This window comes from Podarcis vaucheri (assembly GCF_965113315.1).
Source record: "Podarcis vaucheri genome assembly, chromosome: 1".
NCBI lineage: Eukaryota > Metazoa > Chordata > Lepidosauria > Squamata > Lacertidae > Podarcis > Podarcis vaucheri.
The window spans coordinates 79,785,749-79,811,284 of NC_138759.1; the positions used below are offsets into that span (position 1 = coordinate 79,785,749).

The 25,536-nt window shown below is 42.8% G+C and overlaps 1 protein-coding gene across 1 annotated transcript in view; it reads right to left on the bottom strand.

The window, feature by feature from the left end:
• Positions 1 to 1,245: 1,245 nt before the first annotated feature.
• Positions 1,246 to 25,536, bottom strand: part of DRD4 (dopamine receptor D4) — a 35,367-nt gene continuing 11,076 nt past the window's right edge. Inside the window, exons 2-4 of the mRNA XM_082216270.1 lie at positions 9,409 to 9,521; positions 7,001 to 7,554; positions 1,246 to 1,571 (exon numbers count right to left, since the gene is read on the bottom strand). Of these exons, the coding sequence (XP_082072396.1) occupies positions 1,369 to 1,571; positions 7,001 to 7,554; positions 9,409 to 9,521 (870 nt within the window). The 3' untranslated portion in view covers positions 1,246 to 1,368. The remainder of the gene's footprint in view (positions 1,572 to 7,000; positions 7,555 to 9,408; positions 9,522 to 25,536) is intronic.

Genomic DNA, 25,536 nt, shown 5'->3' on the forward strand with positions numbered 1-25,536 from the left:
GCAATAATCAATTGTACTATAAAATAAATAAGACAGTATTGTAGATGATAAAAATGACATTTTTTCTCTCTTCCCTGCACTAATGATAGTCATTGTGTGGATGGGGGGGCTTTTATCCATTTTTGCAGTCAATCAATCAGTAGCTGAACTGGGTTCCACACAGTCACAAAAACAAATTAACCGGAAAAGCCTCAAAAACAAAAACACAAAATAAATAGCAAAAACAAAAGCGCCAAACAATCCATTCTGGAAGTCTGTTTGACTTCTGAAATGTTTGAAAACCAACGCACAGCTTCTGATAGGTGCAGGTGCCCCGGAAACAATAGCCGACAGCCGCATCAGATGTTCAGCTTCCAAAAATCGTTCGAAAAACGGAACACTTCTGGGTTTTTGGAGTTTGAAAACCAAGGTGTTTGAGAACCAAGGTACCACTGTACATACATGACACACATTTTCCTGCCATGTGTATTTCCCATGCTCAGAGCCTGGTGAAAATTGTGCTATGCTTCTGATCAAAGGGTGTGGAACTGGCCAATGTTGTAGGCTACAGTAGTGGAGGAGATAGATTGCTATAGATATAGTGGCTATGTTTGTTTTCTTCCCCCTTTGCTCAATTCCATAGCCCTTGCGAAAGGCCCCAGGCAGAGATAAACATCTATTGGTGACTGTCAGTTATATGGTAGTTATGTTTTAAAATTCTTTTATTTTAATGATATAAAATAATAAGCGTTAGAAACTAGGAAAGGTTTTACAGCACCACCAGAAGGTGCTTGAATTCTTTTCTAGGGGAAAATGGTACCATAAATTGTGTTGGGAGGCAAACCACTGCAAATACTTCTTAGCAGATGCTGGAACTTGGCATGTGGATAGATGCACACTTGAAGGTGGTACACAGGGATGAGGACACGTTTGTTTTCGGCCACATCAGCAGTCTCACCAAAAGTAGTAGCCTCTCTATCAGCCTTCCCCAACCTGGTGCCCTCCATATGTTTGCATTACAGCTGCCAGCAGCTTTAGCCAGCATGATGGGAGTTGCATGATGGGAGGTTCTCTTCAAAACATCTGGAGAGCACAAAACTGGAGGAAGGCGGCTCCATCTGACAATAAATGAGTTATTTGAAAAGATCATTTGTGCCGTGGATAAATGCCTATGTCCATAATTGTTGTGCATTCAAAAGAAGAAGTGCATTGTTGTAGCATCTGTCTTCACCCAACCGGAGGAAAAAAGACTGAAGCACACAGTAATGTAGCAAGAAATAAAACTTTAATAAACTATACAAAGAAGTTAAATTTGTCTGGTTCTTTGCCTTGTGTAGTACACTCTGTTCTATATTCAGAATCCAGTTCTATGTTTAGAATCCAGCAGTGTTAGCAGAAGATGTGCAAAACTTTGCGGAAGTAGTTCCTAAATTCAGTGTTGAAGACGGTGTAGATGATGGGGTTGAGGGCACTGTTGACGTAGCCCAGCCATGTCACAATGCTGGTTACCTCGCTGGGGATGGTGCAGGAGTGACACAAGGCTCTGGTTATGTGGACCACAAAGAAAGGAGTCCAGCAGAAAAGGAACACACCTGTGGCAGACAGAGAGACAAGGACAAACAAACTTAAGTTCTGATGGCTGCAGGCTCCCCACGAAGCCAGAGGTCAGGTAACTTAAATCTTCAAATCTCTGTGCCTCCGTTTCTCTGATGCAGAAGAATAACATCAATTAGCAACTTGGAAAAGTGGAATGGATTCTACAATGCGAGGTGAAGTGTCATTAGTAAGCTCATGACCCCCAGTGCTATTTCTTTATAACTCCTGAATCAGGAGAGGCAGTGAAGCCCTGGCTCAGTGTCTGGACCCAACACTGGGCTGGATGAGAGTGAAAAAGCTGAGCCTGAACCCTGACAAGAAGGAGGTGTCTGTGGGTGACTACAAGGCTGCCAACAGATGGATATAAAGGGCTGGATTTGGTGGAGAGGGGAGCAGACCAGCAGAGGCCTCAGACTCTTCGCTTTACTTATTTTTTTAAAGCAAGTCAATCAGGCAAAAATGAAGACAGCTCTAATGCTTCAGCACGCAGTAGGCAGCACCATTGCTAAGGACACTTAACCATTGTTGCTAAGCAAAGGAAATAATGTTGACCCTTCCCAACTGGGAAGCTGATTGGAGGGAGATACTGAGGTATTTTGTTTTTGTTTTGTTTTTACAATATTGAAAGAATACAATTTATTTTGTTTAAATTGGTACCACTATCATCAGTGCCACCTCAGCACTCAAATCCATACCTAAATAAGTGCCGAAGAGGCCCCCACACAAGCAGAGCCATTTCTAACTCCCTGCCTAAGGGAACTCTTCTCACCCCATGTGTGAGATTATTAGAGAATCCTCTGGTGTCTGGTTCAATTATTGCCCTGGGTGTGTAAAACAACAAATCTTTGTTGTGCATGTGTCTTTCCCACGTGCTCAGTGTCATATTCAAACTGAGCCATTGTGCCTGTGCAAACCATAGTTAATTGCTTAACTGAGGCAGGAATGGGAAACCCGAGCCATTTGTATATTGCCCTTCTTAATATTTAGCCCAGTAAGAGTACATTGGCTTGTACATTTTGGGAGGCAATTCCCTGAACACCAGCATAGGAATCTTATAAGCAAACAGAGGATATGTGGCCAGGAGGATGCAGTGCTGGTGAACATCAGCATTACAACCAAATTGGGCTTTGGACATTATATACACACACACACACACACACACACACACACACACACACCCCTGCATAACAATAAATCTTCATTTAATACAAGCCAAGATCTTTATGCTGAAGCCAGTACACGATGGGGGGAGGGGAGAGATGGGGGAGATGTGGTTGGACCCAATAGTTGCCCCCGGCTTCATAAACCATTCTTGATAAAACACTGTATGGACAATGAAGGTGTACAGGGGAACAGTGACCAGATTACCATTTTCAACTTGGAGGAGAGCTCCTATGCTTTTACAGGAGGGAGATGTAGTTTCTTTTGCCACAGAAGAAGCTGCAACCTGCCCAAATCACTCTTGGGAGACTTGCTGATGCTGTACACTGCAGGGCTTCGTGGGAGAGGCATCGTGACAGGTCGTAAAGGCTTCACCCAACCCCTGTGTTTAGCCTGAGAGCTCTTCAGCAGACAGGTACTCTTTACTACTCAACAGGAGGGAAGCTGGTTATAATTTTTACAAATGCCTCAGAAAGCCTGCAAGTTTAGTCTACAATTAGCAGAAAAGCCTCCAAAGAGGCAAATTGCTGGCGGAGGAGAGGAAGCCCTTAAGCACTGAAGAGAAAGAAAAAGATTTCACAGCTGCAAGGGTCCATTATGTGACCATTTAGTTTGACCTGAATAAAGCTGGTCACAGAAAAAACACATAGCCAGTTCTGGTACTGAAGGCAGGCTTCTGGCACAGCTTCTCACATAATTTCAAAAGTTTTTTGACAATAATGGGTTCTATCACCACTCCCCCACTCCAACCTCTTGGCCCACCATTCTGCTGAATTTTCTCCTGAGATTGTTGAAATATGCTATTGGATTTCACATTAAACACCTCCATTAAAATGAAATTTCCATTAAAACTTTCCTAATATAGCATTGTTGCTTGCCACCCCAATCTCTGAGCGGTGCAAGATTCCAGGGGTTCCAAGTGCTTACCCAGGGTTTGTCTTTCTTTGGAATGAGGCACAGCAGAGACTGTGGTATCTTTAGAATAGATGGTTTATTTACACATATAAACAACCTGAGCCTACGATGGAGGGAGGTCACAGCATTAACACCCCAAAGGGGCCTTGCTTCTCCCAGAACCACAGTCTTTGATTGCAGCAGAAGTCAGCCAAGGCTCTCTGACCCTTTCACTGAGATGCAGAGGCTGTTTAGGAGAAGCTCCAGAGTTCAGTGGTAGAGCACATGTATTGCATGCAAAAGGTTTCGGGTTCAATTCCTTGGATCTCTAGGTACGGCTTGGAAAGACTCATGCCTGAAATCTGGAAGAGCCCCTGCCAGTCAGATGGACCTGTGGTCTGACGTGGTGCAAGGAAGATTCAAAGTGTTGGTGCTGACCTTTAAAGCCCTATACGGCCTCGGTCCTGTATACCTGAAGGAGCGTCTCCATCCCCATCATTCAGCCCGGACACTGAGATCCAGCACCGAGGGCCATCTGGTGGTTCCCTCATTGCGAGAAGTGAGGCTACAAGGAACCAGACAGAGGGCCTTCTCGGTAGTGGCGCCCGCCCTGTGGAACACCCTCCCATCAGATGTCAAAGAGATAAACAACTACCTGACATTCAGAAGACATCTTAAGGCAGCTCTGTTCAGGGAAGTTTTTAATATGTAACGCTGTACTGTTTTTAACACTTGATTGGGAGCCGCCCAGAGTGGCTGGGGAAATTCAGCCAGATGGGCGGGGTATAAATAATAAATTATTATTATTATTATTATTATTATTATTATTATTATTATTATTATTATTATTATTAACATCAAAAGAGCAGTTCCAGTTCCAATTCAAATGGCCCAGTCATGGCCACCTTTGATGCTACAGAAATAACCTGGACGGCACATCAAGGAGTTCCTAGTCACAGGGGTACCAATGCCTGCCACAAAGGAGGGCCCATTTAGAGTACTCAGGGTGGAATATATAGGAGAAGTAACATTTCCTGCTAGTGTCTGACAGTGCTCTTTACATTTCATGCATTACAGGGGGGGATCTAAACTTTGTATGCTCTCCTCAATTTCCCCCCACTAATCATGCATTATGGAAGTTAAGTGCACTGATTCCAATTTGCAAAAGCTAGTGCACCCTCTGATAACAGGATGTAGATGCTCTAGTGCCTCAGTCAAAAGTCTCATGTATGCAGCAAAGCAAACACTGTACACAGCTTCCTCTGCGTGGCACAGCCCTTTCCATGTACAGAACTATTCCCTTCACCACAGTGAATGTGGCAGCCCTTGTAGAAGAGGGAGCACCATGTGGGTACCCCATATATACCCTCACCAGATGAGGTTGCTTCTCTGTAGCAGTTCTGAAATTCAGGCAATCAGCCATGTCAAAGGAACTGTTATGACAGACACTTTTTGACAGATTTGCAAGTTGTTGCTTTTTTTAAAGCACACACACCAATTCCCAGGGTGAGTATGGTGTGTGTTCAATACAAGGGTGTACTTTTGACCCAGTACCTATTCTGTACCCACTTGGGATATTTCTAATGTCAGATATTATAGCGCACAATCATTGACCACGGGTGCAAGCCAACCTACTATTAATTATACTATCCCTTTACAATAAAAATAAAAGAGATCCTCAGCTCATCCATACACTTAACTCCTTTGTCAGATAGCAGGTAGAGCTGTTCCCTTGCTCCTCAACACAGCTGGGAATCTCTGCATGTCTTGAATGAAGCAAGAGATCCTATCAGCCATCCATGGATGAGCCAGGCTAGCACATATGTTCAGAAGCAGAATGCCATTTATGGGTGGGAGCCCTGATTCTTCTCTTTTGTCAGAGACTTAGACTTGAAGGCGGAGTCTAGATGGAGCCCAGAGGGGATGAGTGAATCATGCAAGAAATTAAGCACAACTGGCATATGTTACTTGTGGAAAGATTCCTGCTACTTAAAAATTCAAATTGTAGCAACAAAGTTATGCTGTGCACTGCTCTGCCACGTAGGCCAGTTCTATCAGGACAATGCTGGGGAACCATTGGCCCTCCAGAAGTTGTTGGACTCCAACCCCCACCAGCATGGTCAATGGTCAGAGATAATGGGAGTTGTAATCCAACAACATCTGGAAGGCCAAAGGTTCCTCATCCCTGTAACAAGACACCCAGCAGCAAAAGGTGTCTCATATATATTTTTCAAAATTTTCGAACAGGAGGAAGAGTTAGATTAAGATTCAGCTGGATTTTTGTGGGTAAACATTATTATGTGAAAAAAGGTGTGTTAGGGAAACTGAAATGTTCTCTGAAAGGTGCCCACAAACGCTTCCCCTTTTTTGTCTAATTTGCACATTATGCTAAACCATGGCTTATTAAACTATATTTTATTAAACCATTACTTAGTGGTATGTACAAACCTTGCTGAGTGTGTTATTGTTGGTTTATGAACCTTGTTTTAATTATGGCTTGGTGCTACATGTGAACCCAGCATCTTACCTTAACTGCATTTTGGGGGGTTTTTGGCTACGCAAAGCCTCCACAGGGCAGTGGGGTGAAGGCACCCCGCTGCCCTGCGGAGGCTTGAAAGGCTGTCCCCGAAGCCAGAAGAGAGAGACAGAGCGCTGCGCAGCGTCTCGCTGTTCTAGCTTGGGGATGCCGCAGCTTTATGGGGAAACCCCGGGTTTCCCCCTTCAGCCCCGACACTGATTTGATTCAGAATATTTTTTACTTGTTTTCCTCCTCTAAAAAACTAGGTGCATCCTTTGCTCGGGTGCGTCCTATAGAGCGAAAAATACGGAAAATCAGTATAACACCACTTTAAATAGTCATAGTTTCATCCTAAGAATCCTGGGAATCCCAGTTATTAAGGGTGCTGAGAGTTGTTAGAAGTCCTTGCTATTCTGCTCACAATTTCCAGGATGGCTTAACAATCAATTCCTCATCCCTGGGAACTCTCGAAAGGTAGGGGCTAGCTGAAGTCAGACTGAGATAGGTGGGGCAATGCCCCATTTGCCCTAATGAACCTGACGCTGCTGCATGTGGTCATGTAGGGAGACATACAAAGGACCCAGTCTGACACAGCTACTTAGATAAGCAACACTCAATCCCATCAATTTAGTGCTTTTGTTTAACCAGCTATCAGCACTGTGAGGTGAAGAGAGACAAGAAGAGTAAAGAAAATTAGGGTAGATGTGCCCTATGGTCTGCATATTAGAATCTCAAATCCCACAACTGGTTACTGTCTGCTTCCCATTTCTGTTAATACGAGCCTTCTAAATTGTTTCTGATCCCTGTTGATTCTCAGTCCTATTAAATAACCGCTGAGCATTGAATACTCACCAACCACAACCGGCAGCACCTTCATAGCTTTCCTCTCTCTGCCATTGATCTTTGCCTGCTTCCTTTTGATTCCTTTATGTGGTGGGTATCTGAGGTGTGGGTAGGACACAGTCTGAATCCCATTGGTCACGTAGTCCCTGGGGAAAGAGCACTCGGAGCAGGTATATCGGTTGCGCTCCTCCAACTTGACCTCGGCCTGGTTCCTCTCAATGACGGGTGGCGGACAATACAGTGGCCTGTTGCCCAAGTAGATGCTGCTCTTCAGTTTGGCCTTCCGGGCTTCCTCCCAACGCCTAAGTCCCTGGAACATGGCACAGTACAGGACCAGCATGACAGGGCAAGGAATGAAGAAGGAGCAAATAGAAGAGTACACAATGTAGTTGTTATCCTCCAGCTGACACAATGTAGGGTCCCGGTCTGGAACATTGTTGAGGCCAAAGATGACCGGGGAGGCCACAGCAAAAGCAAAGATCCATGTGGTGGAGATGAGGACCAGCTGCCTCAGGTCAATTTGCCGCCGGTTATAGTTCAGTGGGATGGAGACAGCAATGAACCTGGAATGACAAAGAAGAAGGTGAAGCTGGGAGTAGTTTTGTGGAAGTGAGTGGCCTAGAGCATCTCAATCTCTACCATCAGGTGGCCAACATAGTTGTTGCTGCTGACTCCAACTCCCATCACTTCTGACTGTTGGGAATGTTGGTGGGGGATCCAGCAGTGTATGGGGGCACCAAGTTGGCTACCCAAGCTCTAGGAATCCAGCCAGGATCTTTGAATGCACACACTGTCAGAGGTAAACAGCTTTTGCCTCATTAACCCGTTCTTATATCCTTGACTTTGTTTCTCCTGCTCCCATCAATCTATTCCCTGAAATTTGTTTTCTCCCTTGCTGCCCTTTCCTAGAACATCTTACTTCCTTCAAAACCCACCTTTTCTTTGAAGTCTTTGTCTGTACCCACTAGTCTCCATTGCCTGTTGTAGCTTGCCCCAGCCTGGTACCTTCCCGATGTTGTTGAACATTCAACCCCAGTCAGCACAGTCCAAGCTTATGATCACCTAGAGAAGCCCCTTTCAGATGTTATCCCTCCACACACTGAAAGAACAGATGGAGAGGAAAGAAGGTCCGTGGGCACTAGGCCTATGCCACAACTTCCTTGCCAGCACCACACTAGTCTGTCACTTATTGAGTGGGAGATCTGATGGGGGACTCTATGTGTGTTTGGCTGATGGTTTTTCAGGTTTCCCTATGTGATCAGGAACCAGCTGCCTTGAATGGATCAAAGCTTCATGTTGGACTGTTGAAACTGATTAAAAAACAAGCAAACCAGCATGTGCTGGACCAATTTATAATATATGTCAAGGAATCAATGCAGAGTAATTTGCTAAAACTATTTTCAAGTGGATCGCCAAACAAAACAGTAAATTAACACTGGGAAATCTGTATCAATCAATGACCTAAAATGACTTCTGAACAGGGCATATTTGCTAATGGAATAGTTGTATACTAGTTCAACAAAATTATAGCTTTTCAGTCTTTAGACAGGAGTTCTGTGGTCCAGAGGTAATACGGACAGATGCAGGCTCAGCACAAGCTTGGTTGACAGCCAGCAGTCCAGGGAACAGTTCTACTGAACAAAGGCTTTTGCTTTCACAGGACTCAAATTCCTTCTTTCCATTTGTGAAATCTGTGGAAGAGACATAAAGTGGTGCAATTGTATCAGACCAGCCAGCTCAACAGCCAGCACAACTGACACCAGCACCAACCGTACGGGATCAAGCTTCAGACCAAGATCTCAACCAGCTCAGAGAGGGGACCCTATTCCCTACTGGATAGATCACTGGTTTAACTAGTGGACTGGGACCCATTGCCGGGACATGGCATAATCTAAGATTGGCTGCAGCAATAGCAACACCATCATACAAATACATGGGTAAAAAGGAAAAGAAATGCGTCCCCAAATACATGTTTGGGTTAAATGTGAGTCCTGGATCTGAAAAGGCTGAAGACTACTGGGGGTAGACAGACCAGGATATATCAAGTTCAAAATATACAGTGCTAGAACTCTGGATTGTCTTGATCAATCTAAGGATTTGAAAATGCTCCAAAATATATCAGACCTCCACTCTTGAAGCTACCTCTTCAGTTGTACCCTGGGGACAAGGTTTTTAATCTGAAAGTGATGGTATGTATCCAAACTGTATTATTATAGGATGGCAAGTTATTCCAAACGCCTTTTGAGGCCCCTACTGCAGTTCATGTGTTGTTGTTTCTGAATGAAACTCAAATCCAGCTGGAAGCTGTTCAAGTGTTGGGATGTGAACACATGAATGTGTGGATAGTGGTGGACAGGAAAATAACGAAGCTGGGGAAATCCCAAAAGCTGAAATCCAAGGCAGGCAAAGGAGCTTACCGATCAACGCTGATTGCACAGAGGTTGAAAATGGAAGCTGTGCACAGCATCACATCCATGGTCATCAAGGCATCGCACAGGACTGTGCTCAAGGACCACACACCTCCCTGAAACTGAAGACAGAGAGAGAGCATCAGCTGAGAGGAAGTTTTTACAGCACCAGCCATGACTAAGATGCCTCCCCATATCCTCAAGAGATTCTAAGCTTGCCTCTGCTACTTTTCTCCAAGAAAGTCCTCCTCAGTGGTTGACTAGAGGTCGCCAGAGTGCAACCAGGGGATCTGAGGTGCAGCTTTAACACTACCAATAAAGTGAGAGGTGAAAGTAGCTTCTCCTGCACGTTCCTTGCTCAATCCTTTCATCTGGCATCCCATGCCCACTGTCCATCATACCCGCAAGTCCTACTTCATGCAAGGGAAGGGGTGGGTGAAAGGAATGAGAGGGAAACAAAGGGGAAGGAACTCTTCCAAAGAGTAGCCATGGCTGTAGTACTGCTTCTCATTTGACCAGTAGCTTTAAAGATGTAAAGCAAATCTCTAGGTAGCAACTTTCTTAGCTCCGGACAGGTGCCATTCCAGCAAAATGCAACCTTGCCTTGGGGTATATAAACCACTGCATATCGCACTTGCTTTGCATCAGAATGGGGGAGATTTGTCCCAACAGGGGTACAAGAGGCCATTGATACACTCAGGTGCAGAGAGAGTCTAATGCAATGGCTCTTTAGCTCCCTGCCCCCAACCCAAGATCAGCTGCAGTGGCACAATACTTCCTTTGTAACCAAGCAACCAACGGTGAGCCCCAAAGCATCACCTCTTCATAAGATAACAGCATCGCAGAACCTTCCTTTTTCACCTTAATGCGTATTAATAGATCTCAAACACGTCTGCAAAATCTGGGATTGTCCTAGAAAGAAAATAAGTCACAAAACCCTGCCCTAATGTCAGCTAATCCTTGCTCTGCCGTTACTATATCTCTCTCTCCGCAATGACGTTAGTGAGGTGGATTATTCGCACCTTTTGGGCTACAGCTTCCTTATCCCTTAACTTTCAAACTGACTTCAGGGTCAGGCTAGGAGAAGGTTAATGTTCTGCATAGCCTCATCAGCTTCCCACACATTTGCAGGTAACGTAAGAGACCCCCAGGTTTGCTACACGCACATAGCACAACTGCTTGTCTAGAACACACAGGTCTCTGTCAAATTAAAAGAATTAATGGAGCCAAGACAAAAGTGTGGTTTGGTTGATATAGTTTTTACTTGTTCTGTAATGTAATAATTTGTTTTTAAAATCATATTGTTAGATAAAAGTTTCGGTCTGTGTAGAAGAGCTTTAGGGAATGGAAAACTTCCTCTTTACTTCACCAGTAAACCAATTTTCTATGGCAGCCTTCCTCAACCTGGTTTGGACTGCATTTTCTTGGCCTGGGGCTGATGGGAATTGCAGTCCCAAACATCTGGAATGTGCCAGGTTGGGGAAGGCCCTTGTGTGGGAGGCAGTTGCTGTGCACATGTTAGGATTGGCGTTATGCTGCTCCCTTGCTTTCTGTCAGGACAAAAAAGGGAGACAGTGCATCAAGGAGAGAATGGGCAAATATGTCAGTTTGGGGGGGCGTTTCTCAGTTTCTAATTTTTAATTATTGTTATAAATTATTATTAATGTATGTATTACTTGCACTTCACCCCAAGTCTGGTTCTCCACATTTCTACATCAGTTTGCAAAAAAGGAAAGAAAAAGTACTCATTCTAGAGACTCCTCACACTTCCAGAATATGTTCTTGCCAGGAGAACCTAAGTGAAAGAGGCTGTTTTGATGCTCACTCTTATTAGAAATTCAGAATTTCCAAAGCCAGCTTTGAAAGCGATTTCAAAAGTATTTTGAGCTTTTAAATTAATGCACTGCTAAATGTAAGGCGGTGTGCAGTTTGTGCTAGAAGAAATGACCAAAAAATATGTCCCAAGGTAACCCAGCATGAAGTAGGTTAGACTTTGCATGTGTCATATGCCCAGAACCACCTCATGAACTTTCCTTTGCTCAACTGAGGTTTCGGCTTAGTACTTCCCATGTCCAAACTCATCACTTTCTGGTGCTCATTATCAGTTGTAAACCATCAAAGCAATAAAATGATGCTTATAGCAAACTTTCTGCACCCAAAAGGAGAAGCGAAATCCTGACAGCTCAATCGCAGAGATCTTTATATCCTTACCATTGCAGCCCTAGGCTTGGAAATCCTTGCAATAAAAACTGCTGGAAGCTGGGCAGCGCTTAAAGGCAAAGTGTAGTGTGGGTCTAGAAGTGAAGCTGCAGACTGAGCCCAAAAATTTAGGGCATGTATAATTATGGAGCTTCAGTAGCAAAGCCCAATGCGGTTTGTTCATCTGTAGCATGAGTGGAGAACCTGTGGCCTTCCAGATTCTGTTGAACTCCCATCGCTTGGGTTGGAAGGACCATGAGCATCTGAAGAGTGAGTCACAGGTTCCCCACCACTGACTTATAGTGTACAGCCAACAAACAAGCAGCTGAAGAGAAAACTGCCTAAAGAAGGAAATCTGGTCTCGCTCCTTGCTTTTCTGGAAACCAGTCCAAGAGAATTAAGGAACAAAATGGGCAGGGGTGTGAAAAAATTAATGTGCTTGAAGTATAAATCTTCATTCTCTCTTTTTAATCATTGCAATCTTTCTTTCTTCTCAGCAAATAACAGACTTACCCACATTCCAGCTTGCCTATCATGAAATACCCACAGCTGCCAAATTCATTTATAGTCAACATTTTTAGAAAAGTACTTGGCAAAGACTGGACTCTTTTCTTGGGATTTGTAAAAGAGAAATGGGATCTAATTTGACCCGCATCTGATAAAATAAACAACACAATAGGGTTACATTAAGTTCTATAATTGGTTCTCTTGATAGAGCTATTGTAGTTTTAATCTCACCTTCACACTCCCTTCCTTCTTAAATTACATATTCTTTCCTACACTCTTAAAACTGTTAACAGGCCATTTGGTCAAGTCATTATCTGCCTTTCTCATTCTACTTTAAAATCCTTATGCTATCCTGTTAAATGGGAAAGTAAAAATGGTATAGGCCTAGTTCTTCTCTGAGGTAATAAACCTGTGCCTAGCACTATTTCATTCAGACTGCAGTTGTGGGTTTCAGAAGACCAATTCCTCCACCACAGAAAACTATTTTTTCCAGATAGAAAACTAGATATTAGAGAGATGGGTTTTAGGCTTCTTCCTGGCATGTTCGTTTCCTGTGTTTTTTTAAAAAATTATTTCAAAACATTTTTTATACATCAAAAGTCATCTACAACCTTATTAAGACTAACTTATTGTTCAACCATATCACAATAATTCTAGCAATAAATCCAAATCTTCAGTAGGCAGCAGCATGTTCAGTAAATATCAATTATCAGGAAATGCCAGGGTAAACAAATCAGTTTTTAACATGCACTTAAAACATACTATGGACAGTGGGTGCTATATATCCATACAAGGCTTTTCCATATACTCGGCGCTACCACCAAAAAGACCCTTCTTCTGGTGGTCTGGAAACCAGGGGGTGGGGTACACCCAGCAGGGCTTTGTTTGCTAATCTCAATGTATGAACAGGTTTGTAAGGGAGAAGATCTCAGATATATGAATGTGTTATGTGGGTTTACAAAACATAGTTACTAAGTAACTTATTTTGTGCTAACCAGCATTTATGTTAGTGCCTATGAAATACAAAGCTCTGGCTATCACCAAGAATAAATAGTTTGAAATTGCTTTGGAAAGAGAAGAGAGCATAGGCTCACAAAGCTGTTTCCTGCTTTTTGAACCATGGCTAAACCGCCAAGCATTATCTCTGTCTTTGTGCACCTGCACAGAATTCTGACTCTGTGGCAGCTTCCCCACCACAGGGGCAAAGCCACAGGACAAGACCATACATGTGTTGATCTGATTAACTAAATCTGGCCTGAAAGGGTTTGGATGCAGCTTGAATTAGCAGAGACTAGAAAACGGGTGAAGGAAGAGGCAAGCAAAGGTGACTTTGGAAACGCATACTACTGTTCATCCAAAAACAACCAGACGACAAAGCCAGATGTTCAGCGGCCAGGTGCCATAAACGGCAACTGCCAAAACAGGGAATTGCACACGCTGAGATAATCGGCTCTCATCTCCACAGGCTCAGCATCTGCTCCTCCCTCTAACCCTTCTCTATTAGGGGGGCAGCAGTGGCTGAACTGGACAGGCGATCAGTTCTGCTGCAGCTTTATTACCTCTGCCCCATTTTATTCTTAACCCAAAAACATTGCTAGGGGGAACAGCTGGTTCCTCACTGGCAGCAAGCAATTTGTTTCCCCTCATCTCTCTTTCTCCAGGTCTCCTACAAAGACGGCCAGGTGCAGACAGGTCTAAGGCTCCTTTTATAAATCAGTGATGGTGGTCCCTACTCTCCTTTGCATTCCAGCAGTATAACCAGTGGTGTCAGTGGAGCAGGGCAGGGCAGAAGTGCCACCCCTTATTTCACTCTGACAATCCAAAAGCAACACAGTGGGCTAATAATATACATACAATACTTTTATATCACTACTGAATTATATCTTAATTTACAATCAGATAACGTACAATATATACATGGTGACACCAACTAATATAAGTTAAGAAAGTGTCCCAAAGTGAGGGGTTTTTAGGCTAGTATAACACCAAGAAGAATCACTCAGGCTTGAGGCAACATGCCTTCCAAGGTAAGTGTCTTATGCAGTGTTTTGCAGGGAGTGAGCTGAAGAACGTTGGTGCTCCAAACACAGCGACAGGACAGTCCGTCCAGGATAACTGACTGTTTCAATGTTCTTCCTCAGCAAGTAAAATGTCCAAAAGGGTACACAGGATACATATGGTTCAGGTAACTGATCTCTAATATTAGAGACTTCATTTTGTACAGTGAGAATTTCTGCCTTCGATCTGTGTACCCTTTTGGACGTTTTACTTGCTGAGGAAGAACATTGAAACAGTCTGTTATCCGGGAAGGGCTGTCCTGTTGCTGTGTTTGCAACACAGCAGATCGTTTTTTGTTATCCCTTATTTCACAGCAGGGAGGAGGATGTCATATTCTGGGGTGCTATTTACCAGTTCCCTGTATGCCAAATAAATAAACTTTTCTCAGAAACAAATCTGCCAAATAAACTTAAGCAGAGGAAGAGGTGGGTTGGTTGCATCAGCATTCATGGGTAATGGTGAAACTACCACTTCAGTTTTGAAAAACTCCCAAGTCACTTTATTATGACCAACCAAAATGTCACTGTAATGTCCCTCTAGTGGTCAATCTTGGTGTGACACTGAGAGATGCATAACTGGACCGCTTGCATTTCTCTCCTAAAAGTAAAAGCAATGGCGGGTGGGGGTGGAATCAGATTAGGACAGCAGTATGCAGAGTTCATGGGTGGGGGAGGATGAATCCCTCCCGCCCACGGCATTCTCCTGCTTTTATTTTTATTTCCCATAAAATACCTTTATGCAATTGAACACTAAAAACATCAGCAATAAAAGCAATTACACCATTTCATATGTAAACAATATCGTAGCAATTAAAAAAGCAATTAGAGCAGTTTTAAATATAAACACAGTTTCGACTCCAGTACTGATACAGGCTGGGATAAAGCTCTCCACTTCAAAGACATGTTGGGAAAGGCAAAAGGTACTGCTGTGCCCAAATGCCTGATGGACCTCCTGGTGAGATGGTACCTGCTGGAGGCCCTCTTCTGCAGAGCATGCTGATTGGTTGTGGGTGTGCAGGTATCTGAATTGCCCCATTGAAGCTGTTTGCTGTATTGGGGAGGGTCAGAGAAAAAGAGATGCAGTTATCTGTGTCTACCCATCCCCACACTGCAAATAGCATCTCTGGGGAAGCAATTGAGATACCAAAAATAAAAAGCCCTAGCAGAAAAGCCCTGGCCCAGTACTGCAGCCCCATCAGACCCCAGCAGCTTTTGTGGGGGGAGGGGGGATACTGGAGATGCAACCATGGACCTCCTGACTTCAGTTGGGCCCTGAGACTCAAGCAGAACTAAAAGCAAAAAACACTCAAGGTGAGAATACTGCATTCATTTCCAGTTGCCAGGCTATTGGGTTTCTATGGACAGGATGCAACTGCTGAAATGTTCAAAAAGACAGGCCAGTTTACACCCTGGGTAAATCATCATCACAGTTTACACCCCCATCATCATTATCAGCAGCAGCATTTTAACAAAGGCCACTAAATACATAATGCGGGAAAGGCACAGGGGAAGAAAATATGCAGCGACATTACCAAGTTCAGATTCAAGAGACCGTGCCTTTGCTTCCAGGTGGCAAGAGAACGTATTTCATCTCCTCTCCTGCCTCTGTTCTCAAACAGTCTGGCCACAGTATCAAAGATCAATTGACTTTCCCTCCCACATGCAGCATGGTGCAACTACAGCCCAAGAACCTTGTAGGTAAAAGGAACTGCTATCCGTGGGAGATGCTGCAGTTGCATTGTTCCTCTTTGTCCCAAAGTTCTTTAAAGCTGCAGGCAGGGTCTGTAGGTCTGGACCTGATAATCCTACAAGACAGCAAAAGAACGCCTTGGAGATGCTGAGTCAGTGATCCATTCAGAAGGTGGCAGAGAGCTAGTAGGAACTTTTCGAGCACAATCAGCTTACGAGTCCTCATGGCACTTCAGCACCCTGCTTTCAGATGCCACAGCAGTGCACACTGGCAGCATGTACTCAGCTCTGCATTACAGTCACACCAGGAGTGTGCCTTAGATATATGCCCTGGAAGATATAGATAGAGGAAGCTTCCAGGTATTTAAAATGGGTACAACGTATAATTTTGGCTTCAGGTGTTTCATTCTAGGATACCTGCCAGTGGCATGGTGTCACGAGGCTTGTTCAGTTTAAAGTAAACAAACAAACCCCTGTGTTGCAAAATATGAGTCAGCAATAATCAGTAATCGCATGAGCACTGTTCCAGAGTATTTTTCATTATATCTATTCGAAAAAAGATTGGTTAATGAAAAATTACACATCTTTCTAATTACGAGTGTTGAACTAATTGGCTGATGAAGAATTCAACGAAATGGTAGTTGTTATCCAGAAACACTGTTCAGCAGAGTTCAGAGTCGGACATCAGAATTGGACATTTGCTGATTATACAAAGCTTCACAGCTTGCTCTCCGCTGGGTAAAGTCTGGCACCGTGATTTATTTAAGGACTTTCAGAGACTTCAGTTTGTTAGTTTTGATGTTTTGAATTATTCCATAAAGTTTTTCACATTGTTATTGTTTCTGGCCATCGTGTTGCTTTTGATATTGCTTGTTCATTTTTAAAGCAATGTTAGTGGCAAAGAGGCTTGTCACAGGCACTTGGAAAGCTTCACATCCCTCATGCTCTCAAGTCTGGCACAGTTATTTGACTCAGGGCTCATCCACTCCACACTTCCAGCTGTCCCACTACTTCCTTCTGGGGAAACTCATTCCTTACCACTGAATCAGAGCAAATGTCAACCAGGTTTTCCATGGATTGGCATTTGCTCCAATTCTATGCTAAAGAGTGGGTTTTCCTGGGGAAAACGATGGGGAAAAGAGAAAATCTCTCAGACCTGTGTACCTAGAAAGCACATGACAAGTAGAAAATCTCTAGGACCTATGCTTTCTAGGCATGGGACAAGCAGAGTGTGGATGAGCCCTTATTAATAGGAAGGGGAGGAATAGTCTATAGCAAATCTTATAAACTGCAAACTTGCTCAGATACTGGGAAATCACAGAGGGCGGTTGTGAGGGAGTGGAAATGCAGGTTGCTCTTTTCCTTTTAGGCAACCTTTAGCCTCCAGCCAGCCAGATATGGTTCATTACACACACTTCATATTTCTCTGTTGTTTCTAATATTTGGAAGGAAAATGCTGGGTTAAGACAAGGGACTGACTAATGGTGAAGTTACATAGAAAGGAATAACAACAAATGCTGTTATAATGGGGTTTGCTAATCTATCTGAAGCTATTTGTATAATGAAAATTCCAACAGACAGTTATTAAAAAAGAGTAGAGGGTTTGTATTATGTTTGGGCATTTTCAAATTTACACAGCTGTGATCTCTTTGGTGATCACTCGTAGCCGAGTACGATCGTCTTCCATAAACATGGTTTTAACAATGAGTCCTTAAGTGACTGTGGAGGCCAATTCTGGATCCACAGTCCTTCCACAGTAGGGACACTGGTTTCCACGTGGGAGTTGATCACGGTGTGGATTTGTCAAACATGCCTTCCTCTTAGCATGTTTCTCCCTTGCGTCCTGAGTTTGAATGTCTTCAAAGCCCATGACACCTTTGGTAGAGGCTGTTCTCCAACTGGAGCGCTCGAAGGCCAGTCTTTCCCAGTTGTCAGTGTTTATGCTACATTTTTAAAGATTTGCCTTGAGACAGTCTTTAAACCTCTTTTGTTGACCACCAGCATTACACTTTCCATTTTTAACTGTGATAAGGATGGTACAGATGCCTCAATAGTGTTTTGTCCCTACCTAATGCTGGCAATTAGAGAGTCATCAGAGTCCTGCTGCTCATTAATGTTTAGCAGTCAATTCTACAGACATTTATTATCATCTTCACTTATTATACACTGCTTTCATTTGTTTCAAGTGCATTTTTAATAAATAAATGTCGAGCTGTGTACTGGAGTACTGAGCCATTGCACGTCCATCCTAATCTACAATAATCCAAAATAACCCCCTATCCAGCTGAGAAAGGATGGAAAGATGGATCTGAGGAGGAAGAACCGGGTTCCCAACCACAGTCACTGCAAGTGCTGCTCTTGCTACTGGATTCCATACCACATTATAGGACTCTATGAAAGTGCTTCTCTTGTCTTAGAACACGAGAGCATGCAGCTCATGGACTGGTAACAGCTCTCCAGGGTTTCAAACAGGGAACATTCCCAGTCTTACCTGGAGATGCAAGAGATTGAACCTGGAACCTTTTGGATACAAAGCATAGAATCGTAGAGTTGGAAGGGACCCTGAGGATCATCAAGTCCAACCCCCTGCAATGCAATAGGGGGATTGAACCTGCAACCTTAGCGTTATCAGCACCAAGCTCTAATCAATTGAACTATCCAGGCTGACACTGAGCCACAGCCTTTCCCTGCACTAACACCTCCTCCACCCACAGAGATGGATGTTAGTATTTCATGCTTCTGATGCTGCAGATGTGATTGGTGTAATTCACATGCCTGTCTGGGAAGACCATGGGAACGGAAGACAGACTTATCTCTCTTCCGTTGTGGGTACTGTTGGACTGTGTTTTTGCTTTTACTTCTGTTCTGTTCTCTCCCAGAGCTGATGAGAGAGGACGCCATAATTCTTTTTCTGTACATTTTGTGTAAATAAAGACAAAGATGAGCTCTACAATGTCTCACACTTCTTGCTGCTAGAAGACTAGTGTGCATATACCATCTGGTATATGTCACTGAGCACGCTGGAGAAGAAGGGAAATGACTTTTCCAGAGCTGCGCAGGACAGCAGGGGCTGCAGGAGCACCTCAGGGCGTTTTCCAATCAGCATAGGAGAGGGGCTGGAAAGACCTGCAACCAAACACTAAATTCCTACTTGTGGTGAGTCAAAAGCAGGGTTTGAAATTAGCAGGGCGCCAGGCACATTTTGCGCCTAAAGGTTCTCGATTTGCGAGTACCTCAAAAAGTCTGGGTGCCATTTTTTGCACTTGGCTGACACTCAAGAATTACTGAAATGTATGTGCTTTGAAGCCTCAAAGTATATGTTAAGGATAGACAATATGTTAATGAGTTTAACAATAAAGAGTAGAGTGTTTTGAAAACTGAAGTACAGTACCAATTTGCAAGCACCAAATTAAACTAACAATTTCTGCTAAAAATGTGATATTGACAATGTGTCACTTACGTGAATTGCGTATTAGTTCATGCTTATCAAAATAATAAATAGAAAGTTTTGCCACACACACATCCCCCAGTGGCAACTAGGCATTCTGTTTGGGTGCCCACAACCCAGGTCCCAGAAGCCATTTGGCTCCTAGCTTTACTATCCCATTTTCTAACCTACTGGTCAAACGTTCCTTGCTGCTTCCAATAAGAGAGGATGGCCGTGTGCTCCTGAGTGTGTGCTTTCTTTTCCTTGCACCATTGTGACTGGCACATCACATTTCCTGGATTCTCAAAGTAAAGTATGCACTCACTGAACTAGCAGGTGGGTGGGGGCAAGCTTTCATAAATTTTATCTGGAAAGCTGAAGGAAATAATGAAACAATAATTGAGGACCTGACAAGCATTTTGTGTGAGCTGCTGAACCGATTTTAATGGCACATTTTGGCATATTACTAATCCATTCCTGCAAGAAGTACTAAAAAGTAGCCCCAAATGAATGGTCTGGTAGCAATTCATTTATGATACATTAACTCAAGCTGTTCTTCTGCACATTTCCTTGATGCTGCACTATTCCAGGGTGACTTTAGACCTTAATCGTATTCATATTTAGGATTGCATACACAGATCTCACTGCCTCATTCTCAGGGTACTGGATGAAATTCTCTCCCGATAATTGATTTTAAGTTACAATTAACTTACACACTCACAGCACTCTGGTAGTCCTCTTTAGAGGAACTGTTCATTGTGTAATGCCGTCACTCAGGAAGATAATTAACAGCATTTGCCCCTTACCTAAGACAGAAAACACAAGAATTGGTTCGGCGCTGAATTGGTTCATTGCCTTTTTTAGTCTTCCCTGTTCAGAATATGAGTCCATGGCAACTGTATGATTAATATCTATGGGTTGATAAAACTAACTATTCAAGTCAGAATCCATAATTATGGTGATAATAGGATAATAGTGAGTGCAGGCTTGAAGATTTTTAATCAGAGCTTAAGGATAAGAGTTCAGAGTTAGTTTCCTATCAAAATATTGTGTCTGCAATGATCATCTAAAAATCTGACAAACATTAATTTCTATACACTACAGTCAGTATAAATCCCCAAATACTTCTTAATAAGCAAATAAGGAGATAGGATCTCCTAATTTTATTAGTTTTCATGATCAATAGAGAACAGCTTAGTTTTCAGGTATAAATTCCAGTTCCAAATCTATGCTTCGGTACGTATACAAGGTTGTTGTTTTTTGCACACAGTGCAAAATGTGGTAAAATGTGGACTGGACGAGGTAACTGTGAGGTGGATTTGTAGTTGGTTGACCGACCAAACCCGGAAAATGCTCACTAATGATTCTTCATCAACCTGGAAAAACGTGACAAGTGGGGTGCCACAGGGTTCTGTCCTGGACTGTTGTTGTTCAACATCTATATAAATTACTGTACTTGAATGAAGGAATTGATGGGGTGCTAATCAAATTTGCAGATGACGCCAACCTCGGAGGGGTAGCCAATGCTGCAGAAGACAGAATCAGGAATCAATATGACCTTAACAGATTGCAGAACTGGGCCCAAGCTAACAAAATGACTTTCAGTAGGGACAAATATTAAGGTTCTACAATTGGCAGGAAGAACCAGCTGCACAAATATAAGACGGGGACACCTGGTTTGCCAGTAGTACCAGGGGTCTTGGTGGACCACAAGCTTAACATGAATCAACAATCACATATAGGTAGCCATGCTGGTCTGCCATAGTCAAAATAAAAAAATTCCTTCCAGTAGCACCTTAAAGACCAACTAAGTTTGTTAAACTAAGATAGGTATCTGAAGAAGTGTGCATGCACACGAAAGCTCATACCAAGAACTAACTTAGTTGGTCTTTAAGGTGCTACTGGAAGGAATTTTTTTATTATGAATCAACAATGTGATACAGCAGCAAAAAACACTAAGCTTTTTCGAGGCTGCATCAACAGAAGTATAGTGTCCTGATCAAGGGAAGTCAAAGTACCACTCTATTCTGCCTTGGTCAGACCACATCTGGAGTACTGTGTCCAGTTCTGGGCACTACAGTTAAAGAAGGATATTGACAAGGCTGGAATGTGTGCAGAGGAGGGTGAACAAGATGATCAAGGGTCTGGAAACCAAGCTTTATGAGGAATGGTTGAGGGAGTTGGGTATGTCTGGCCTGGATAAGAGGAGACTGAGAGGAAATATGACAGCCATCTTCAAATGTCTAAAGGACTGTCACATGGAAGATGGAGCAAGATTGTTTATTCCTGCTCCGGAAGGCTAGGCCGCAATCCAACGGCTTAAAGTTACAAGAAAAGAAATTCTGACTAAACATCAGGAAGAACTTTCTTGGAAGGTGTAGGACTCTTCTTCCTTGGAGGTTTTTAAGCAGAGGTTGGATAGCCATATGTCGTGGATGCTTTAGTTAAGATTCCTGCATTGCAGGGGATTGGATGAGATGACCCTTGGGGTCCCTTCCAATTCTACAATTCTATGATTCTATGATTCTATGATCAAACTGAAAAATTAACAGCAGCCTTCAGAAACCTCTGTTGTAATTATGCAGAAAGCACAGGAAAGGTGGTGGTTTGTATATTTCTAATTTCTAATTTCTAATTTCATCACTGTTTGTATCAAGGAACCAGAAACAGCCACACTGCAAACCAAATGTACACATTACTCAATCTGTGGTGTTTGAACAAAGATCCAACAAAGGCAGAAGTTTATTCCCAGTGTCAGTACACTAAATTCCTCTTTCAGTCGCAAGATATACATCCCTATAATGGGTTCAATTATTACAGATACAAAGCCAAGTCACAGATACTGACCCAAGTTCACATTGATATCAACAGGTCTTAAATGCAAACTAAACTGGACAACATTGCTCCAGATTGCATTCATTCAGAAAATGGTGCTAAGTATATTCTGGGGGGGGGGGGGAAGGATGAACATTTAAAAGGCCTTGAGACAGAGATACAGAACACAGTAGTTAGTTTTGAAAATCTTGGTCTGAGTTTTTGGACACTAATTCTTTCCAACAGGCTTTTCATCAACATCATCATCACCCCCCCCAAAAAAAAAACCACCTAAAGCAAAGCAAAGTTAGATCCCTTTTACCAAATATCACATATCCCCATTTTCCATGTTATCTTTGTGGCTTTCAGGCAAGAAACTGTTTTATGCTTATTGCACTAAAAGTATTACATGCTAACCAAAGCCACAGCCGTCTCTTCAATGCTTGACTAACTGGATTAACAGAGGCCAAACCTGCTTCAGCCTGGTCACAAGGTTAATTGTTGCCTGATTATACTGAGTTGCTGGAGATTAGCTTGCCAAGGTACACAGTGTAAAGCTTTAGAGATCTTAAATGTGCCAGGCCTCCTTTAAATAGTGCTCCAGAGCAAGAGATCCACCAGAAGCTCTTCTTTATCTTCTATTTTGTACAGCCAGAGTTTTCAGTGTTTCCATGACAAGCACCAATGGTACAGAGGCTAAGATTAGAAGGCTATAGCAAATATTTCTCTGGGGAAAGGCACTCAATGAGACTCTTATACAACAAACCTTCAGGGAAGGGCCATAGCTCAAAAGTACAGCAAACGTTCTTCATGCAGAAAGGTCGCAGGTTCAGTTGTCAGCATCTTCAGGTAGGACTGGGGGGGGGGACTTCTTTCTGAATCCATAGAGAGCCATTGCTGAGTTAAATGTGTTCGCTTCCTCTTGGTAAGAAGATCTAGCACGCTGGTGTTTTCTTCCATTCAAGCCCAAATCCTAGAATATGATATCTCTGATACCACATCATGCAAATCCAAATCATAGTTCTCCTGATGCAGTTTGTGGATGTCACCATTGCTGGCTGGAAGATTTCATCTTTGTCACCTTGCCCAAAAGCAGCCAGTCCTCTCTGGTTCTACTGCATCTTCCAGACTCACGCAAACCAGCCATAGGGAAGGCTGGCCCATCCATGAGGCGAGGTGAGCTGACTGCCTTGGGTGGCAGGATCCACAGGGGCAGCAGATCCCAATGAATGCCTTTATTCCCCACTAGTTCCTGATACAGATCTCACCCTTTCTTCCCTGATGGGGAGGGGGGCACCATTTTGCAGTTTGCCACAAATACCAAAATGTCTTGGGTCAGCCCTGGTCATAGGCAGCTTCAGGGTTTTGTGTTCTCTCTCTAGCAGAGGGGTAAGAGAGCTCCAGTTAGTTTCTTAGGACCCCAAACTTATTTACCTCCCAACATCCGAAGCACATGCTCCTCTGGGCAATGCCTAAAGCTGACCCTCTTGCTGTCATGTGCCTACCTTGGGATTACACAGTGAACTATATATCCAGGAAGTATGTGCCCCATATTGTATTTCCCAATTCCCCACATGCTGAGGCGATCCTCAAGCAGCAAAGTTTTCTCCTCAGACAACAAACAAAGAAATCTTATTTTCCTAAACCTTTGCTTCCCACCCTTAAAAAAAAAAGAGCAGGCTAGGAGCAGAGAGAACATGAAGTATCTGTGAAAGAATTAATTAAGACTGATATTTCAGGTCATAATAAAAATTAGGCCATGCCACTAAAGAGAGCAACTAACTTATAGCTGTTGTCTTGCAAATAAAACAACGCACCTATAAATTGATGTCTAGTGACTGAATCTGGTTAATTTCAGATGGTTGATTAGTATATACCACCTCTTTTTGATCTCAACTGGCACAAGAGTCCTTCTCCCTTCTGTCATCAGACCAAGTGTGTATATAGTATCTTAAACCTGAAAAGGCTGCCCTGTGCATCCCCCCTCCCCCACTCAGGGAAGTTTGAGGAAAGCAGATGAATAAAGATGGCACTGATGGATTCTCAGATGTGTGCTGAGAGGGAGAGACAAAAGGAAAACAAGCAGAAGCTTTGAAAAATGTGGCTCTTTGAAATTTCAGAAAGTGCATCACATATCGTCAGAAAAATGGTTGCACCAAAAAGTAAGAGAACATGATTATTCTCAAAGCCATGACAACTATTTACCAAAGACGTTCTGCAAACAATACAGATGATAAACCAATGAGAACACTAGGATGGTTAACTCATTTCATACTTCTTCAGAAGCAGAATGGAGAATCATTTGTAGACGGTGGCCATAAATCCCTTTCAATGCCTCTTTCTTTCAGGAATGTGTTATTCCTATTAATCTTCTTTGAATCTTCTATGAACTTTTAATCATTTGAGTTCAATCTGAAAGCTGTGGCTCAAAAGACTGTAATCCAAAAGTGAAGAAATTTAGAGTCCCAGGCAAGGAGTAAGTTATACCAGTATGCTGTTGTATGCTGTTCAGTATGCTGAAGGAAGTACTAAAGTAAATTGGCAGAAAATTTGTATTTGCAATTTTGTAGTCCATATACAAATATCTACACATGTCCACATGTATAGCTGTTCATGTTGTTATAATTATTATTAATGATATCATTCATTTTCACTTGGGTTCCTGTAACTTTGTCTTTATATATATAACTTTGTTATTTATATGAACAGTAATGGAACAAATCACCAAAAGTACCTAATCTCCAGGAAATAAGTTCATTTTTTAAAATTCTGTACATAGAAAAACCCATACTAGGTGAGAAAGTGAATGGATTGGCTAAAGGAGAACCATGCCAATTCTTTATTTAGGTTTTCCAGAGATAAATCTTGTCCAACATGATGAATGAGCAATACGTGCCCTTAAAAGGTTCCCTCTTATAAAAAGTACTAAGACTAGTTGATGAGAGCTTTGTTTAGAGCCTGTAATGAGATAGAGGAATATGCAGCTATTGGTTTAGAAACACATTGTCCCAGGTATCTGTTTTTAGTAGATAGCAGTCATGACAGATATTCAAAAGTAACTTGGAAAAAGGTCATTTTTGAAGGCCTATCTTCAGCCATGCTGAATGAAGCAATCTGTTAGAAACATTTCCTTTTCTCTTCATTCAGTGACTTTTTAAACAGATGTTTATGCAATAAAATTTGATACGAATGCAGTTAGCAGATCTACTTCAAAGCATGGTCACTTATGGGTTAGGAAATGGGCTGATCAAGTGAGTTTTCTTGCAGATAAAGACTTGCAGAATGCTATAACATGGCTGCATTTGTACATCATACTTAACTAAAAGTGAAAAACAACAACTGTGGAGCCAGGCATACACTTAGAATTAAGGAACAAGACACCTTAGAACACATGCTCAGCCCAGGGATTTGTTTTCAGTGCCAGAACTGAGCTCACAGTTTTTG